This window comes from Staurois parvus, unplaced genomic scaffold, assembly GCF_062004578.1.
Source record: "Staurois parvus isolate SC_StPar_1 unplaced genomic scaffold, SC_StPar_1.0 ptg000593l, whole genome shotgun sequence".
NCBI classification, from domain to species: Eukaryota; Metazoa; Chordata; class Amphibia; order Anura; family Ranidae; genus Staurois; species Staurois parvus.
In genome coordinates, this window is record NW_028318389.1 from 103,312 (window position 1) to 118,940 (window position 15,629).

The 15,629-nt window shown below is 53.9% G+C and overlaps 1 protein-coding gene across 1 annotated transcript in view; it reads left to right on the forward strand.

Annotated features, from left to right (window-relative positions):
• LOC149449946 (myosin light chain kinase, smooth muscle-like) overlaps positions 1-15,629 on the forward strand; it is a gene marked incomplete at its 3' end in the record, with an annotated part of 381,689 nt that overhangs the window by 35,656 nt on the left and 330,404 nt on the right. The window contains exon 2 of the mRNA XM_089692548.1: positions 13,375-13,532. Coding sequence (XP_089548674.1) covers positions 13,375-13,532 — 158 coding nt within the window. The remainder of the gene's footprint in view (positions 1-13,374; positions 13,533-15,629) is intronic.

Here is a 15,629-nt window from a genome sequence, read left to right on the forward strand (position 1 = left end):
CCCCACATCCCCGCACCCCACATCCCCGCACCCCACATCCCCACATCCTCGCACCCCACATCCCCACATCCCCGCACCCCACATCCCCGCACCCCACATCCCCACATCCCCGCACCCCACATCCCCGCACCCCACATCTCCAGATCCCCACACCCCACATCCCCGCATCCCCGCTCCCCACATCCCCGCATCCCCGCTCCCCAGATCCCCGCACCCCACATCCCCGCACCCCACATCCCCGCTCCCCAGATCCCCGCTTCCCACATCCCCAGATCCCCACATCCCCGCACCCCACATCCCCAGATCCCCGCACCCCAGATCCCCGCACCCCACATCCCCGCACCCCACATCCCCGCACCCCACATCCCCACATCCCCGCACCCCACATCCCCAGATCCCCGCACCCCACATCCCTGCACCCCACATCCCCGCACCCCCGCATCCCCGCTCCCCAGATCCCCGCACCCCACATCCCCAGATCCCCGCACCCCACATCCCCGCACCCCACATCCCCGCATCCCCGCTCCCCACATCCCCGCACCCCACATCCCCGCATCCCCGCTCCCCAGATCCCCGCACCCCACATCCCCGCACCCCACATCCCCGCACCCCACATCCCCGCATCCCCGCTCCCCAGATCCCCGCACCCCACATCCCCGCACCCCACATCCCCGCACCCCACATCCCCGCATCCCCGCTCTCCAGATCCCCGCACCCCACATCCCCACTTCCCTGCACCCCACATCCCCGCTCCCCACATCCTCGCACCCCACATCCCCGCACCCCCGCTCCCCACATCCCCGCTCCCCACATCCTCGCACCCCACATCCCCGCACCCCACATCCCCGCACCCCACATCCTCGCACCCCACATCCTCGCATTCCCGCACCCCACGTCCCCACATCCCACATCCCCGCACCCCACATCCCCACATCCCACATCCCCGCACCCCACATCCTCGCATTCCCGCATCCCACATCCCCGCACCCCACCTGTTCGCACTCAGCGGTGGATTATTCTTGGTGGTGATCAGCTCTGACCGGAGAACCGCGATCCATAATGTGCGCAGAGGGCGGAGCTTATGGTATTCCGGTGTCACTCAGCTCCATGCTTGTCGTATCGCCAACAATCATCACTCTTCTCATTCAAGTATATCTGTAGCCAAACCTTTGTTTTGTATTTTAGGGTGGAGGGGGAGGGGTCAGAGGGGTCAGACCCACCCAGTCAGGTTTGTATTGCTGTCTGTGACCCCCCCCCCATTGGGGAGATTTACCCTCTGTGTGTCCCCCGGGGACTAGGAATGAGGGTCTAGGGAGCCTCAGGTGCGCCCCCAACACCTCCAGAGGGCCACACAATAGCAGAGCATTTCCACACCAACGTTGGTGTCAGTGGATGCAATCATATCCCCCAGCATTGGTGTCAGTGGATGCAATAATATCCCCCGGCATTGGTGTCAGTGGATGCAATAATATCCCCCGGCATTGGTGTCAGTGGATGCAATAATATCCCCCGGCATTGGTGTCAGTGGATGCAATAATATCCCCCGGCATTGGTGTCAGTGGATGCAATAATATCCCCCGGCATTGGTGTCAGTGGATGCAATAATATTCCCCAGCATTGGTTTCAGTGCCAATAGGCAGTGCAGTACCCGACACCCCAAAAACGTTGTGCCTTTACTCGTGTGTCAGCTTCTGTTTAGTTTTTTAATCCCAGAGAGTGATTGCAGAGTGACACCGTCGGCCACCAGAAGAAGACAGAACGATTATGTGTATGGGGCACAATCATGGAAATATGGAACAGCAGCTGTCTGTCCGCAAATACATGTCCTCCCTCCGGCCTCCTTGTCTGTCTTGCACAGGTGTACTGGCTCCTCCCCTTCAGTCCTGCACAGGTGTACCGGCTCCTCCCCTTCAGTCCTGCACAGGTGTACTGGCTCCTCCCTTTCAGTCCTGCACAGGTGTTCCGGCTCTTCCCCTTCTGTCTTGCACAGGTGTACTGGCCCCTCCCCTTCAGTCTTGCACAGGTGTACCGGCTCCTCCCCTTCAGTCTTGCACAGGTGTTCCGGCTCCTCCCCTTCAGTCTTGCACAGGTGTACCGGCTCCTCCCCTTCAGTCTTGCACAGGTGTACCGGCTCCTCCCCTCCAGTCCTGCACAGGTGTTCCGGCTTCTCCCCTTCAGTCCTGCACAGATGTACCAGCTCCTCCCCTTCAGTCTTGAACAGGTGTACCGGCTCCTCCCCTTCAGTCTTGCACAGGTGTACCGGCTTCTCCCCTTCAGTCTTGCACAGGTGTTCCAGCTCCTCCCCTTCAGTCCTGCACAGGTGTACCGGCTCCTCCCCTCCAGTCTTGCACAGGTGTACCGGCTCCTCCCCTTCAGTCTTGCACAGGTGTACCGGCTCCTCCCCTTCAGTCTTGCACAGGTGTACGGCTCCTCCCCCTCAGTCTTGCACAGGTGTACCGGCTCCTCCCCTTTAGTCCTGCACAGGTGTACCGGCTCCTCCCCTGCAGTCTTGCACAGGTGTACTGGCTCCTCCTCTCCAGTCTTGCACAGGTGTACCGGCTCCTCCCCTTCAGTCTTGCACAGGTGTACCGGCTCCTTCCCTTCAGTCTTGCACAGGTGTACGGCTCCTCCCCCTCAGTCTTGCACAGGTGTACCGGCTCCTCCCCTTTAGTCCTGCACAGGTGTAACGGCTTCTCCCCTGCAGTCTTGCACAGGTGTACTGGCTCCTCCTCTCCAGTCTTGCACAGGTGTACCGGCTCCTCCCCTTCAGTCTTGCACAGGTGTACCAGCTCCTCCCCTCCAGTCTTGCACAGGTGTACCAGCTCCTCCCCCTCAGTCTTGCACAGGTGTACCGGCTCCTCCCCTCCAGTCTTGCACAGGTGTACCGGCTCCTCCCCTTCAGTCTTGCACAGGTGTACCGGCTCCTCCCCCTCAGTCTTGCTTAGGTGTACCAGCTCCTCCCTTTCAGTCTTGAACAGGTTTACTGGCTCCTCCCCCTCAGTCTTGCACAGGTGTACCTGCTCCTCCCCTTCAGTCTTGCAAGGTGTACTGGCTCCTCCCCTGGACTGACATGGCTTCCTCTGATGTCACTGCACACTGGGAGCGTCTCACAATGTGCATTAGAAGCTGCAGCCAGTCACATAGAGCACCGCCTCATTTCTTGGCTGGAGGACGTCCAGCATCATCTAGCACCTCCCTCCTCACCCCGGAGACACCAACAAGAGTGCGAGGAACTGAATAAAACGCAGCAGAGGAGGTCTGGAGCCGCAGGAAATGATGGATTCTGGTTGTTTCATTCTGTATCCAGCGGGAGATTGAGATCCGGAGACCCCCGAACAGGGGCGCACTGACAACTCATGGGGCCCCCGGGAAATAGGGGATCATGGGGCTCCAATGTCCTTACCCACACTCAAAGCACACCCAATAAAAAAGGTACCAGGGGCATTTCATGGGGCCCTCTACTGACCCTGGGCCCTTGGGCAGTGCCCGGGTGCTCGAATGGTCAGTCCGCCCTGCCCCCGAATGTCTCTTCACTCCGCAGACTCTGTGCTGTCCCTTTATTATTATTATTATACAGTATTTATAATAGTTCGCTCAGCGCTGTACATTACAAAGGGGGACAGAACATGTGACAGAACAATACCAATACAATGCAAAACATGAGGGGATCGAGGGCCCTGCTCCTTGGAGCTTACAATCTAGGAGGGAGGGGATGGTGGCACAGGAGGAGATAGCTGTGGGGGATGGGGTGGTAGGAAGAGTGGAGGAGGTCGGCAAGTTAGCAGGGGGTGGGGTAGGCTTCCCTGAAGAGATGGGTTTTCAGGGTGCGCCTAAAGGAGAGGAGAGTAGGTGATAATCTGATGGGTTGGGGCAGGGAGTTCCAGAGGATGGGTGATGCCCTGGAGAAGAGAAAAAGGAGAGAAGCGCCACTAAGTGCAATAAGTCTTTTAATTCAAGTCTAAATGTAGAAACACTCACATGTGTGAAGTAATCCTAAGCATAAAAACCGTGGTTACCAATAGTTACCGGTGGGGTGGTGACCCGGGTGAAGAGCCGTCATCTCTCTGCGATGTGGGGAGGTCAACTGGCCGTGGAAGGCGGAAGTGCACTCCTTTTTCGACCTGCTTGAAAAAGGAGTGCACTTCCGCCTTCCACGGCCAGTGCATGCTCCGAAACGCGTCACAGTGCACCCTGGGATCTGACGTCATCACGGCCACGCCGCCGCTACGTTCCAGCGTGCGTTCCATCCGGCTTTGAGGGAGGACGTGCATGAAGGCCGGCCTCACCGCTGTTCCCCCTCCAGCCACCACGCTGTTCCAGCCGAGAGCTGACCTCCCCACATCGCAGAGAGATGACGGCTCTTCACCCGGGTCACCACCCCACCGGTAACTATTGGTAACCACGGTTTTTATGCTCATGATGACGTCACACATGTGAGTGTTTCTACATTTAGACTTGAATTAAAAGACTTATTGCACTTAGAGGCGCTTCTCTCCTTTTTCTCATCTACAGAAGTTGCTACAGCTTATTTGGAAGCCTTGCCCTCAGTGCCACACGGAATCCTACGCTCTTCATACAGTAGCCACTAATACCACCATCACCCCATACTACCATTTCCCAGGACTTTGCAGTGTTTGCGCTGTTACAACCCTTCCTCATTTTTTCTGATGCCCTGGAGAAGTCCTGGAGGCGGGCATGGGAGGAGGAGACCAGGGAACTAGAGAGAAGGAGGTCTTGTGAGGAGCGGAGTGTGAGTGTTGGATGGTACTTGGATATTAGGTCAGTGATGTAGTTCGGGGCAGTATGGTGGACGGCTTTGTACGTCAGTGTTAGGATTTTAAATTTGATCCGTTGTGCAATCGGAAGCCAGTGGAGGGATTGGCAGAGGGGGGTGGAGGACACTGAGTGGAGGGATTGGCAGAGGGGGGTGGAGGACACTGAGTGGAGGCAAGTGGAGGGATTGGCAGAGGGGGGTGGAGGACACTGAATGGAGGCCAGTGGAGGGATTGGCAGAGAGGGGTGGAGGACACTGAGTGGAGGCCAGTGGAGGGATTGGCAGAGGGGGGTGGAAGCCAGTGGAGGGATTGGTAGAGAGGGGTGGAGGACACTGAGTGGAGGCCAGTGGAAGGATTGGCAGAGGGGGATGCAGGACACTGAGTAGAGGCCAGTGGAGGGATTGGCAGAGAGGGGTGGAGGACACTGAGTGGAGGGATTGGCAGAGGGAGGTGGAGGACACTGAATGGAGGCCAGTGAAGGGATTGGCAGAGGGGGGTGGAGGACACTGAATGGAGGCCAGTGAAGGGATTGGCAGAGAGGGGTGGAGGACACTGAATGGAGGCCAGTGAAGGGATTGGCAGAGGGGGGTGGAGGACACTGAGTGGAGGCCAGTGGAGGGATTGGCAGAGGGGGGTGGAGCCAGTGGAGGGATTGGCAGAGGGGGGGTGGAGGACACTGAGTGGAGGCCAGTGGAGGGATTGGCAGAGGGGGGTGGAAGACACTGAATGGAGGCCAGTGGAGGGATTGGCAGAGGGGGGTGGAGGACACTGAGTGGAGGCCAGTGGAGGGATTGGCAGAGGGGGGTGGAGAACACTGAGTGGAGGCCAGTGGAGGGATTGGCAGAGGGGGGTGGCGGAGATGGAGCGGTTGGAAAGGTGAATGAGTCTGGCAGCCGTATTCAGGATGGACTGAAGCGGGGATAGCCAGCAGCGAGGCGGGCCAGTGAGGAGGGAGTTGCAGTAGTCGAGTCGTGATATGATGAGGGAGTGGATGAGCTGTTTAGTGGTTTCTGGGGTTAGGAACGTGCGGATTTTGGCGATGTTGCGGAGGTGGAGTCTGCATGTTGCGGAGGTGGAGTCTGCATGTTGCGGAGGCGGAGTCTGCATGTTGCGGAGGTGGAGTCTGCATGTTGCGGAGGCGGAGTCTGCATGTTGTGGAGGCGGAGTCTGCATGTTGCGGAGGCGGAGTCTGCATGTTGCGGAGGCGGAGTCTGCATGTTGCGGAGGTGGAGTCTGCACGAGTTTGTTAAAGATTGGACTTGGGGCTGGAAGGATAGGTTGGAGTCCAGAATGACACCAAGTACTCTGGCCTGCGGGGCGGGTTTGATGGTGGCGTTGTTGGATGTGACGGAGAAGTCAATGCGGGGGTGGGGTCCGGGGGGAAGACAAGAAACTCGGTTTTGGAGAGGTTCAGTTTAAGGAAGTGGAGCGACATCCAATCTGATATGTCGCTCAGTAGGTGTGTGATTCTGGCGGAGACTGAGGGGGTGAGGTGGGGGGCGGAGACTGAGGGGGTGAGGTGGGGGGTTGAGAGATAGATTTGTGTCGTCGGCATAGAGCTGGTAGTTGAAGACGTGAGAGTGTATGAGTTGGCCAAGGGAGGAGGTGTAGATGGAGAAGAGAAGGGGACCGAGGACAGAGCCTTGAGGGACCCCAACAGTGAGGGGGAGGTGGTATCATTATAGGTAACGCTGAAAGAGTGTTGTGATAGGTAGGATGAGAGCCAGGAGAGGGCGGAGTCTCTGAGGCCGAGGGAGTGTAGTTTTTTGAGGAGGAGGGGGTGGTGGACTGTGTGGAAGGCCGCAGAGAGGTGGAGGAGTAGGAGCACTGAGTAGTGGCCATTAGCTTTGGCGGTTAGCAGGTCGTTGGAGAGTTTGAGTCGGTGGAGTGTAAGGCGGTTTCGGTGGAGTGTAGGGCGGTTTCGGTGGAGTGTAGGGCGGTTTCGGTGGAGTGTAGGGCGGTTTCGGTGGAGTGTAGGGCGGTTTCGGTGGAGTGTAGGGCGGTTTCGGTGGAGTGTAGGGCGGTTTCGGTGGAGTGTAGGGGACGGAAGCCGGACTGTAGGGGATCGAGGAGGTTGTTGTCGTTGAGGTGAGAGCATAGGCGGGTGTAGACGAGGCGCTCGAGGAGTTTAGATGTGAATGGAAGCAGGGAGATGGGTCTGAGGTTGTTCGGGTCATTGGGGTCCAGGGGGGGCTTTTTAAGTATGGGGGTGATGTGTGCATGTTTCAGAGGGGAGGGGAAAGTGCCGGAGGAGAGGGAGAGATTGAAGATGTGGGTGAGGGAGCGTAGGATGGAGGGGGAGGGAGGTCGTAGGAGTTGTGAGGGGATAGGGTCGAGGGGGCAGGTGGTGAGGCGGGCATCAGAGAGGATCTTGGAGACTTCCTCGATGGTAGTAAGGTCAAAGGTGCGGAGTGTTGGGGGGGCTTCAGTATGAGGAATGTAGGGTGGGGTGGGAGTGGGGGTCAGTGCAGTGGTGGGGCCGTGGGAGAGGGGTGATGAAGGGGGAACGAGGTTGGAGGGAGTTTGAGCAGTGACAAAGTCCCTGCGGGTTATGACACTCAGACCCCTGATTGATCGATTGATCGGTTCTCAGATCGGAATGTCGGTGGGGAGGGCGGCCGGTCTCGGTACGCTCCACATACTCGGGAATTTTTTGATCCGGAACATTTTCTAAATTTCACAGAAATTCCTGTTTTTCTCGTCTTCTGATCCGGGAACTAAAAATGTGGAATGTTTCCTCGCCGCTTCCCGTAAACAGAACGCAAATATTCCGTCTTGTCAGATCCGCGGGATCTCCGCTCATCCTCCTCCTTCATCTCATTGGCCAGTCGATCTTCTTCCGCATTTTTGTCATTCATCGTCTTTGCAGAAAGTTATTTTTTTGTAGATACAAATAATATTTTGTTTCTTTTTTTTTACTTTCTCATCATAACAGAGAAATGAATCGCTGAGCCGGAAAATCGTCTCTGAAGAGATCTTGTCGTCGGTCGCGTGAAGAGCGATAAAGTTGTTTTTGTTTCATATCAGTTTCGTGAAGTTACTCATTTCATTTCCTTTTGTTTCATTTATTCGCTTTTGACTGGATTCAGATCAAACCGATCCAAATAGTTGAAGAAAAGTTCGATCTTTTCTATTGTTTTCTATTCTATTCCTGGGTGCGACTCGCCATGCGATTTAAAAGTCGCTTGGCATGGAAATCGCATGCCAAGTCACACCCTATTGTCTGCAATGACAGCGGTCATATCGGCGTGATTCTGACCGATTTCTGAAGTGGTCCATGTGCTACATTTGGAGCGATTTGCACAGATGTCTGTGTCTGATGTCTGGAATTCGCACCTCAAATCGCAATGACATCCCGACTTTGAAATTGTGCGACTTACAGTGAAGTCGCATGACCTCAAAGTCAGGATCGATGTGGCCGGGGTGTAAGTCGATTTCAAAGTCGACTTGAGGTGCGACTTGCAAGACACAGACGTCTATGAAAGTCGCACCCGAAGTGGCGCGTGCGCTGCTTTAGAAATCGGTGCGGTTTCCGACCAAGTCAGAATCTCGCCGATGCGACCGCTGTAATTGCGGACAACAGGATGCGACTCGCCACGCGATATGAAAGTCACATGGCATGGAAATCACGTGGTGTGACCGGGGTCTAATGCAGGCCATACACGGTTCGAATTCCGAACGATTTTTCATCCGAAAATAGCACTTTGTGATCTTTCTCCCAAATATCTCCTTTATTTTCAGGGAAATTAAAAAAAAATATTTGGAGACGTTGCCGTGACGCCAGACCTGAGCGAGCGCAGAGGATTCGCCAGCCAGCCGATCGCTCTTTTCATTTTAATGATTTGTTTGCGCCGCGTTCCGTCATCTGCAGAAGAGAGCGGGTCATGGCGCCCCCCCCCCCCCCCCCGCTGGCTTATCTCACACCGCCGCTGTCGGAGGGGAAGGTGTGAAGATTTGTCGGCCAAAATGCGCGGCGTGATCCAGAAATCGCCGTTGTAATGCGGGGAAAGTCTGACGCCATGGCGTTATGTGAGGGATGGGTTCGGAGGCCGACGGGCGATCCAACATTCCTGGAATTTGGAGACGATTCAACGCGATCCGATGATTTAACCAGTTACCCGAAATACTGCTACAGGGGTGCAGGGCTGCGCAAAGTCACATATATATATATATATAGGTATGTGCGATTTTCATTTTCAGTAGAGGGCGAGTGCACGCCCTACCTGCGCCGCCATTGGCAGCTACAGATGTCAATCACCAGCCGATGATTCCCCGCCGGCACCCGGCGATCGCCGAGTAAAACTGACAGAGGAGAGGTCTGTATGTAGACAACACGGGTCTCTCTCCTGTCAGCAAGGACATGCTGCTTTGTATCTCTCTGCACAGAAGGTCTCCCTAGTAACACAGACCCCACCCCTAGTAACACAGACCCCGCCCCCTAGTAAAACACTCCTAGCACACAGTTATCCCTTTGATCGCTCCACGTGTTAACACCTTCCTGCTCAGTGCCATCAGTACAGAGTCACTGCCTTTTTATTAGCCCTGATCCCTGTATTGGTGTCACTGAGGATATATTTAGAAAATGCACAAAATTTCTGATTTTAGAAACAAAATTCTTTTGCAATTCAACCGGTTTATGGCCACATCTGCAAGAGGGATGTACGTTATTGTGTGTTGCGGGAACATACGTGATCACATGGCTGGCTCTGGAAGACCTCATAGGCTCGCAGTGATCACATTGCTGGGCTCTAGAAGAGCTCATTTGCTCTCAGTAATCACATGGCTGGCTCTGGAAGATCTCATTGGTTCTCAGTGGACACATGGTTGGGCTCTGGAAGATCTCATTGGCTTTCGGTGATCACATGGCTGGTTCTGGAAGATCTCATTGGCTCTCAGTGATCACATGGCCGGGCTCTGGAAGATCTCATTGGTTCTCGGTGATCACATGGCTGGCTCTGGAAGATCTCATTGGCTCTCAGTGATCACATGGCTGGCTCTGGAAGATCTCATTGGCTCTCAGTGATCACATGGCTGGCTCTGGAAGATCTCATTGGCTCTGAATAATCACATGGCTGGCTCTGGAAGATCTCATTGGCTCTTTGCGTCTTGCTGCCTCCTCTCGTATTTTCTGCGTCTTGCCGCGTCCTCTCGTATTTTCTGCGCCTTGCCGCGTCCTCTCGTATTTTCTGCGCCTTGCCGCGTCCTCTCGTATTTTCTGCACCTTGCCGCGTCCTCTCGTATTTTCTTCATCTTCTCAGATTTTATATGTCTTGCCGCGTCCTCTCGTATTTTCTGCACCTTGCCGCGTCCTCCCGGATTTTCTGTGTCTTGCCGCGCCCTCTCGTATTTTCTGCGCCTTGCCACGCCCTCTCGTATTTTCTGCGCCTTGCCGCGTCCTCTCGTGTTTTCTGCGCCTTGCCGCGTCCTCTCGTATTTTCTGCGTCTAGCCGCGTCTTCTCATATTTTCTGCGCCTTGCCACGCCCTCTCGTATTTTCTGTGCCTTGCTGTCTCCTCTCATATTTTCTGCGTCTTGCTGCGTCCTCTCGTATTTTCTGCGTCTTGCTGCGTCCTCTCATATTTTCTGCGTCTTGCTGCGTCCTCTCGTATTTTCTGCGTCTTGCTGCGTCCTCTCATATTTTCTGCGTCTAGCCGCGTCCTCTCGTATTTTGTGCGTCTTTCCGCGTCCTCTCGTATTTTCTGCGTCTTGCCGCGTCCTCTCGTATTTTCTGCGTCTTGCCGCATCTTCTCGTATTTTCTGCGTCTTTCCGCGTCCTTTCGTATTTTCTGCGTCTTGCTGCCTCCTCTCGTATTTTCTGCTTCTTGCAGCATCCTCTCGTATTTTCTGCGTCTTGCCGCGTCCTCTCGTATTTTCTGCGTCTTGCTGTCTCCTCTCGTATTTTCTGTGTCTTGCCGCGTCCTCTCGTATTTTCTGCGTCTTGCTGTCTCCTCTCGTATTTTCTGCGTCTTGCCGCGTCCTCTCGTATTTTCTGCGTCTTGCTGTCTCCTCTCGTATTTTCTGCGTCTTTCCGCGTCCTCTCGTATTTTCTGCGTCTTGCTGTCTCCTCTCGTATTTTCTGCGTCTTGCCGCGCCCTCTTGTATTTTCTGCTTCTTGCTGCGTCCTCTCGTATTTTCTGCATTTAGCCGCGCCCTCTTGTATTTTCTGCGTCTTGCCGCGTCCTCGTATTTTCTGCGTCTTGCCGCGCCCTCTTGTATTTTCTGTGTCTTGCCGCGTCCTCTTATTTTCTGCGTCTTGCTGCGTCCTCTCGTATTAGTCGATTGCAGTTTGGAGGAAGTGATGAGCAGATTCTGATTTTCCTTTTGCTCATAAATAAATGAACGCGGCGGCGGCGGCGGCACAGAGCGGATCCTCCAATGTTCCCTGTAATCCAATTAGAAATCCTCGGTGACTCGCAGGAGCCGGATTCTTCCTAATCGAATGAAAGTATTTGCGTTCTCTGCGATGATAAAGGTGATGCCAGCCGGTGCCGGAGATCTGCGACGGGTTGAGAAGGACCTGCGAGGCGTCTTCACCAAATCTCTGAATTCTTCTCGATGTTCGTCTGAAAGGGAATCTTTAGGCTTCTTTTATATTTTGTCGTTTTTTTTGCTCCATAATTTATATCATTTATTTTTTATTATATTTTATTGTTATTTCTTTTAAATTAGATATCAAATCTGTAAAATGTTTCCCTCCATCGATGTCCCATTAGGGTGAGATTACTGGATCATCCGCTGATGGAGGGGATGGTTTCAAATATTTGATGCATGCTTTGTAAAAAAAAAAAAAAAAAAGGGTGTGGGGGAGGGGGGCGGGGCAGATGTGAAGGACCACTTGCTCTTTTTTCTGATTATTTGTTCTTCTCTGGTCGCTCTTCTGTGTGTTTTTGTTACTCGGTCTCAGTATTCTGGTATCTCTGGAGTGAGATGAAAACAGTAAAGCTCAGTCACTACTCAGCGGGAAGCAGAGATCACATATGTATAGAGCAAGTGTGCCCTGCATGCTCCCCTCCCCCCGCGATTTCGGGTGCGGTTTGTGAATTGAAATCGCATCTCATGAATGTGAACGTCAGCGCTGTGACACGTGCGATTTGCTGCGGCGCGATTTCTAAAGTCATTCTTGCGTGACTTTTTCTGCCATTTTGTTGCGATTTCACAGACGTAGAATGGAATCGCAAAAAATGGTTGAAAGGCGCAACAAAGTCTTCAGAAATTTCTCTGAAATCGCATCTCGTGAATGTGAACGTCAGTGCCGTGACACGTGCGATTTGCTACGGCGCAATTTCTAAAGTCGTTCTTGCGTGACTTTTTCTGCTATTGTGTTACGATTTCACAGACATAGAATGGAATCGCAAGAAATCGTTGAAAGTCACAACACAGTCTTCATAAATCTCACCAGAAATCGCATCTCATGAATGTGAACGTCAGCGCCTTGACACGTGCGATTTGCTGCAGCGCCATTTTATAAAGTCATTCTTGCGTGACTTTTTCTGCCATTTTGTTGCGATTTCACAGACGTAGAATAGAATGGAATTGCAAGAAATCGTTGAAAGTTGCCACAAAGTCTTCAGAAATCGCACTGAAATTGCACATGAATTGCGCAATTTTAAATCGTTGTGGTGTGACCGGTGACGTATCTGAAACAAGAACTCCAGTAGGAATTACCTGTTTGGCACACATGTATTGTAATAGGCGGGGCTTGGCACACATGTATTGGAATAGGTGGGGCTTGGCGTACATGTAATAGGCGGGGCTTGGCACATAGATTGGCACATGCCATTGTAATAGGCGGGGCTTGGAACATATGCATTGTAATAGGCGGGGCTTGGCACACATATATTTTAATAGGCGGGGTTTGGCACACATGTATTGTAATAGGCGGGGCTTGGTGCACATGTAATAGGCGGGGCTTGGCACATATGCATTGTAATAGGCAGGGCTTGGCACACATGTATTGTAATAGGCGGGGCTTGGCACACATGTAATAGGCGGGGCTTGGCGCACATGTATTGTAATAGGCGGGACTTGGCACACATGTATTGTAATAGGCGGGGCTTGGCACACATATATTGTAATAGGCGGGGCTTGGCGCACATGTATTGTAATAGGCAGGGCTTGGCACATATGCATTGTAATAGGTGGGGCTTGGCGCACATGTATTGTAATAGGCGGGGCTTGGTGCACATGTATTGTAATAGGCGGGGCTTGGCACATATGCATTGTAATAGGTGGGGCTTGGCGCACATGTATTGTAATAGGCGGGGCTTGGTGCACATGTATTGTAATAGGCGGGGCTTGGCACATATGCATTGTAATAGGCAGGGCTTGGCACACATGTATTTTAATAGGCGGGGCTTGACACACATGTATTGTAATAGGCGGGGCTTGGTGCACATGTATTGTAATAGGCGGGGCTTGGCACACATGTATTGTAAGAGGCGGGGCTTGGCATTCAGATAGGTATGCCTGCTGTGGGCTGGGCGGGGCTTGTTCTCTCGGTTGTCAGTGAGTAGCACAATGTATCATTCCTCAGCTGCATGGAGTTTGTATCGCCAGTAACAATGTATCAGTGACGGGTCGATCTCCTCCTTCTCTTGCAGGCAGCCATGGGGGACGTGAGACTCGCGTCGGGTTCAGCTCAGCGATGACGGACCAATCCCACGCCGGGCCCTCACTGCCACGCGCTGCGCCCGCATTTACCCTTCCGCCCCGAAACACCCGGATTGGATTGGGCGGCACAGCCAGGATCGATGGCAAGGTACCCCAGATGTTCTACACAGAGACCACTCACACTTGTGCGACTTGTCATGTGACTTTGGGGTCCAGAATCGCATGAAAAGTCGCACCCCATGTTTCCCAATGAGTACCCTTCGTATCTGTGCGACTTGAGGGCCATATACGTTAATGCAAACCCTGCAAAGTCCCATGAAAATCGCAACTGAATGTTGTACATGCGACTTGTGTGCGACTTCGTACAGCAGAAACAATCATCCTCGGTCAAAGCCAACGTCGCATCAAAGTCACATGTGTCCAGTCGCAGCAAAGTCACACTTGTCCAGTCGCAGAAAAGTCACACTTGTCCAGTCGCAGAAAAGTCACACATGTCCAGTCGCAGCAAAGTCACACATGTCCAGTCGCAGCAAAGTCACACATGTCCAGTCGCAGCAAAGTCACACTTGTCCAGTCGCAGCAAAGTCACACTTGTCCAGTCGCAGCAAAGTCACACTTGTCCAGTCGCAGCAAAGTCACACTTGTCCAGTCGCAGCAAAATCACACTTGTCCTGTCGCAGCAAAGTCACACTTGTCCAGTCGCAGCAAAGTCACACGTTTAGTCACAGCAAAGTCACACTTGTCCAGTCGCAGCAAAGTCACACTTGTCCAGTCGCAGCAAAATCACACTTGTCCAGTCGCAGCAAAGTCACATCAAGTCGCTCTGTAAATTTGCAATTCGCTGCGTTCTCAGCATTTTCCATCCTTTGTTGCAGCTCATTGCAGCCTCTTTGCAGCCACTTCCTGCCCTCCAGAGATGGCTGGCTAGTATTTCTTGAGGGCCGGCCCACTAAGGGTGACAACAGTGGACTCTGTGTAATGAGTGCTGAAAGCTGCCCTTGTAGCCCCCATCTGGGAGGTGAGGTAAAATTGGGAGTCAGAGCGTTGTCACCCTATAACAGGAAGTGAATAAACAAGGACGTTTGTGGCAGGATCACCGGGGATTAATGGAGGATGCATGAAAGGACAGGAGTATGTAATGCAGAGTGCAGGGGTCACCTGTGCACGACTGAGGGGGAGGAGCCAGGTCACCTGTGCATGCCTGAGGGGGAGGAGCCAATACACCTGTGCAAGACTGAGGGTGAGGAGCCAGTACACCTGTGCAAGACTGAAGGGGAGGAGCCAGTACACCTGTGCAAGACTGAAGGGGAGGAGCCAGTACACCTGTGCAAGACTGGAGGGGAGGAGCCAGTACACCTGTGCAAGACTGAAGGGGAGGAGCCGGTACACCTGTGCAAGACTGGAGGGGAGGAGCCGGTACACCTGTGCAAGACTGGAGGGGAGGAGCCGGTACACCTGTGCAAGACTGAGGGGAGGAGTTGGTACACCTGTGCAAGACTGAAGAGGAGGAGCCGGTACAGCTGTGCAAGACTGAGGAGGAGCTGGTACGCCTGTGCAAGACTGAAGGGGAGGAGCCGGTACGCCTGTGCAAGACTGGAGGGGAGGAGCCGGTACGCCTGTGCAAGACTGGAGGGGAGGAGCCGGTACAGCTGTGCAAGACTGGAGGGGAGGAGCCGGTACACCTGTGCAAGACTAAAGGGGAGGAGCCGGTACACCTGTGCAAGACTGGAGGGGAGGAGCCGGTACACCTGTGCAAGACTGAAGGGGAGGAGCCGGTACACCTGTGCAAGACTGGAGGGGAGGAGCCGGTGCACCTGTGCAAGACTGGAGGGGAGGAGCCGGTGCACCTGTGCGAAACTGAAGGGCAGGACTTGGGGGGGGTAATAATGGGGTCATTTTGGGTGATTCATGTCTCTGAGGGCCCCTCTGATGTAAGATGTACAGATCTGACTCTCTGGGTGGCGGATCTGCTGGTATTTGTAGTTCCTCTCTCCTCCCTCCGCCCTGCCCCCGGTTTTGTGTGGAATGCAGGAATCCGATGCATTTCCTGGGATTGAAGGAATTACTTTTATTGCATTTTCAGCTAATGTTCGGCGCGGATTTCCTTTGATGAAATGTGACGGCGCTCGTGACTCCGCCCCCTGACGCCATAGCTGAGACATTCCATTTGGCAGTCGGGAGCGGCTGGATCTGCGATGTCTATAAAAAGGTGACGGCAGCGGCTGGCTGCGCGGTGACCTGGCGA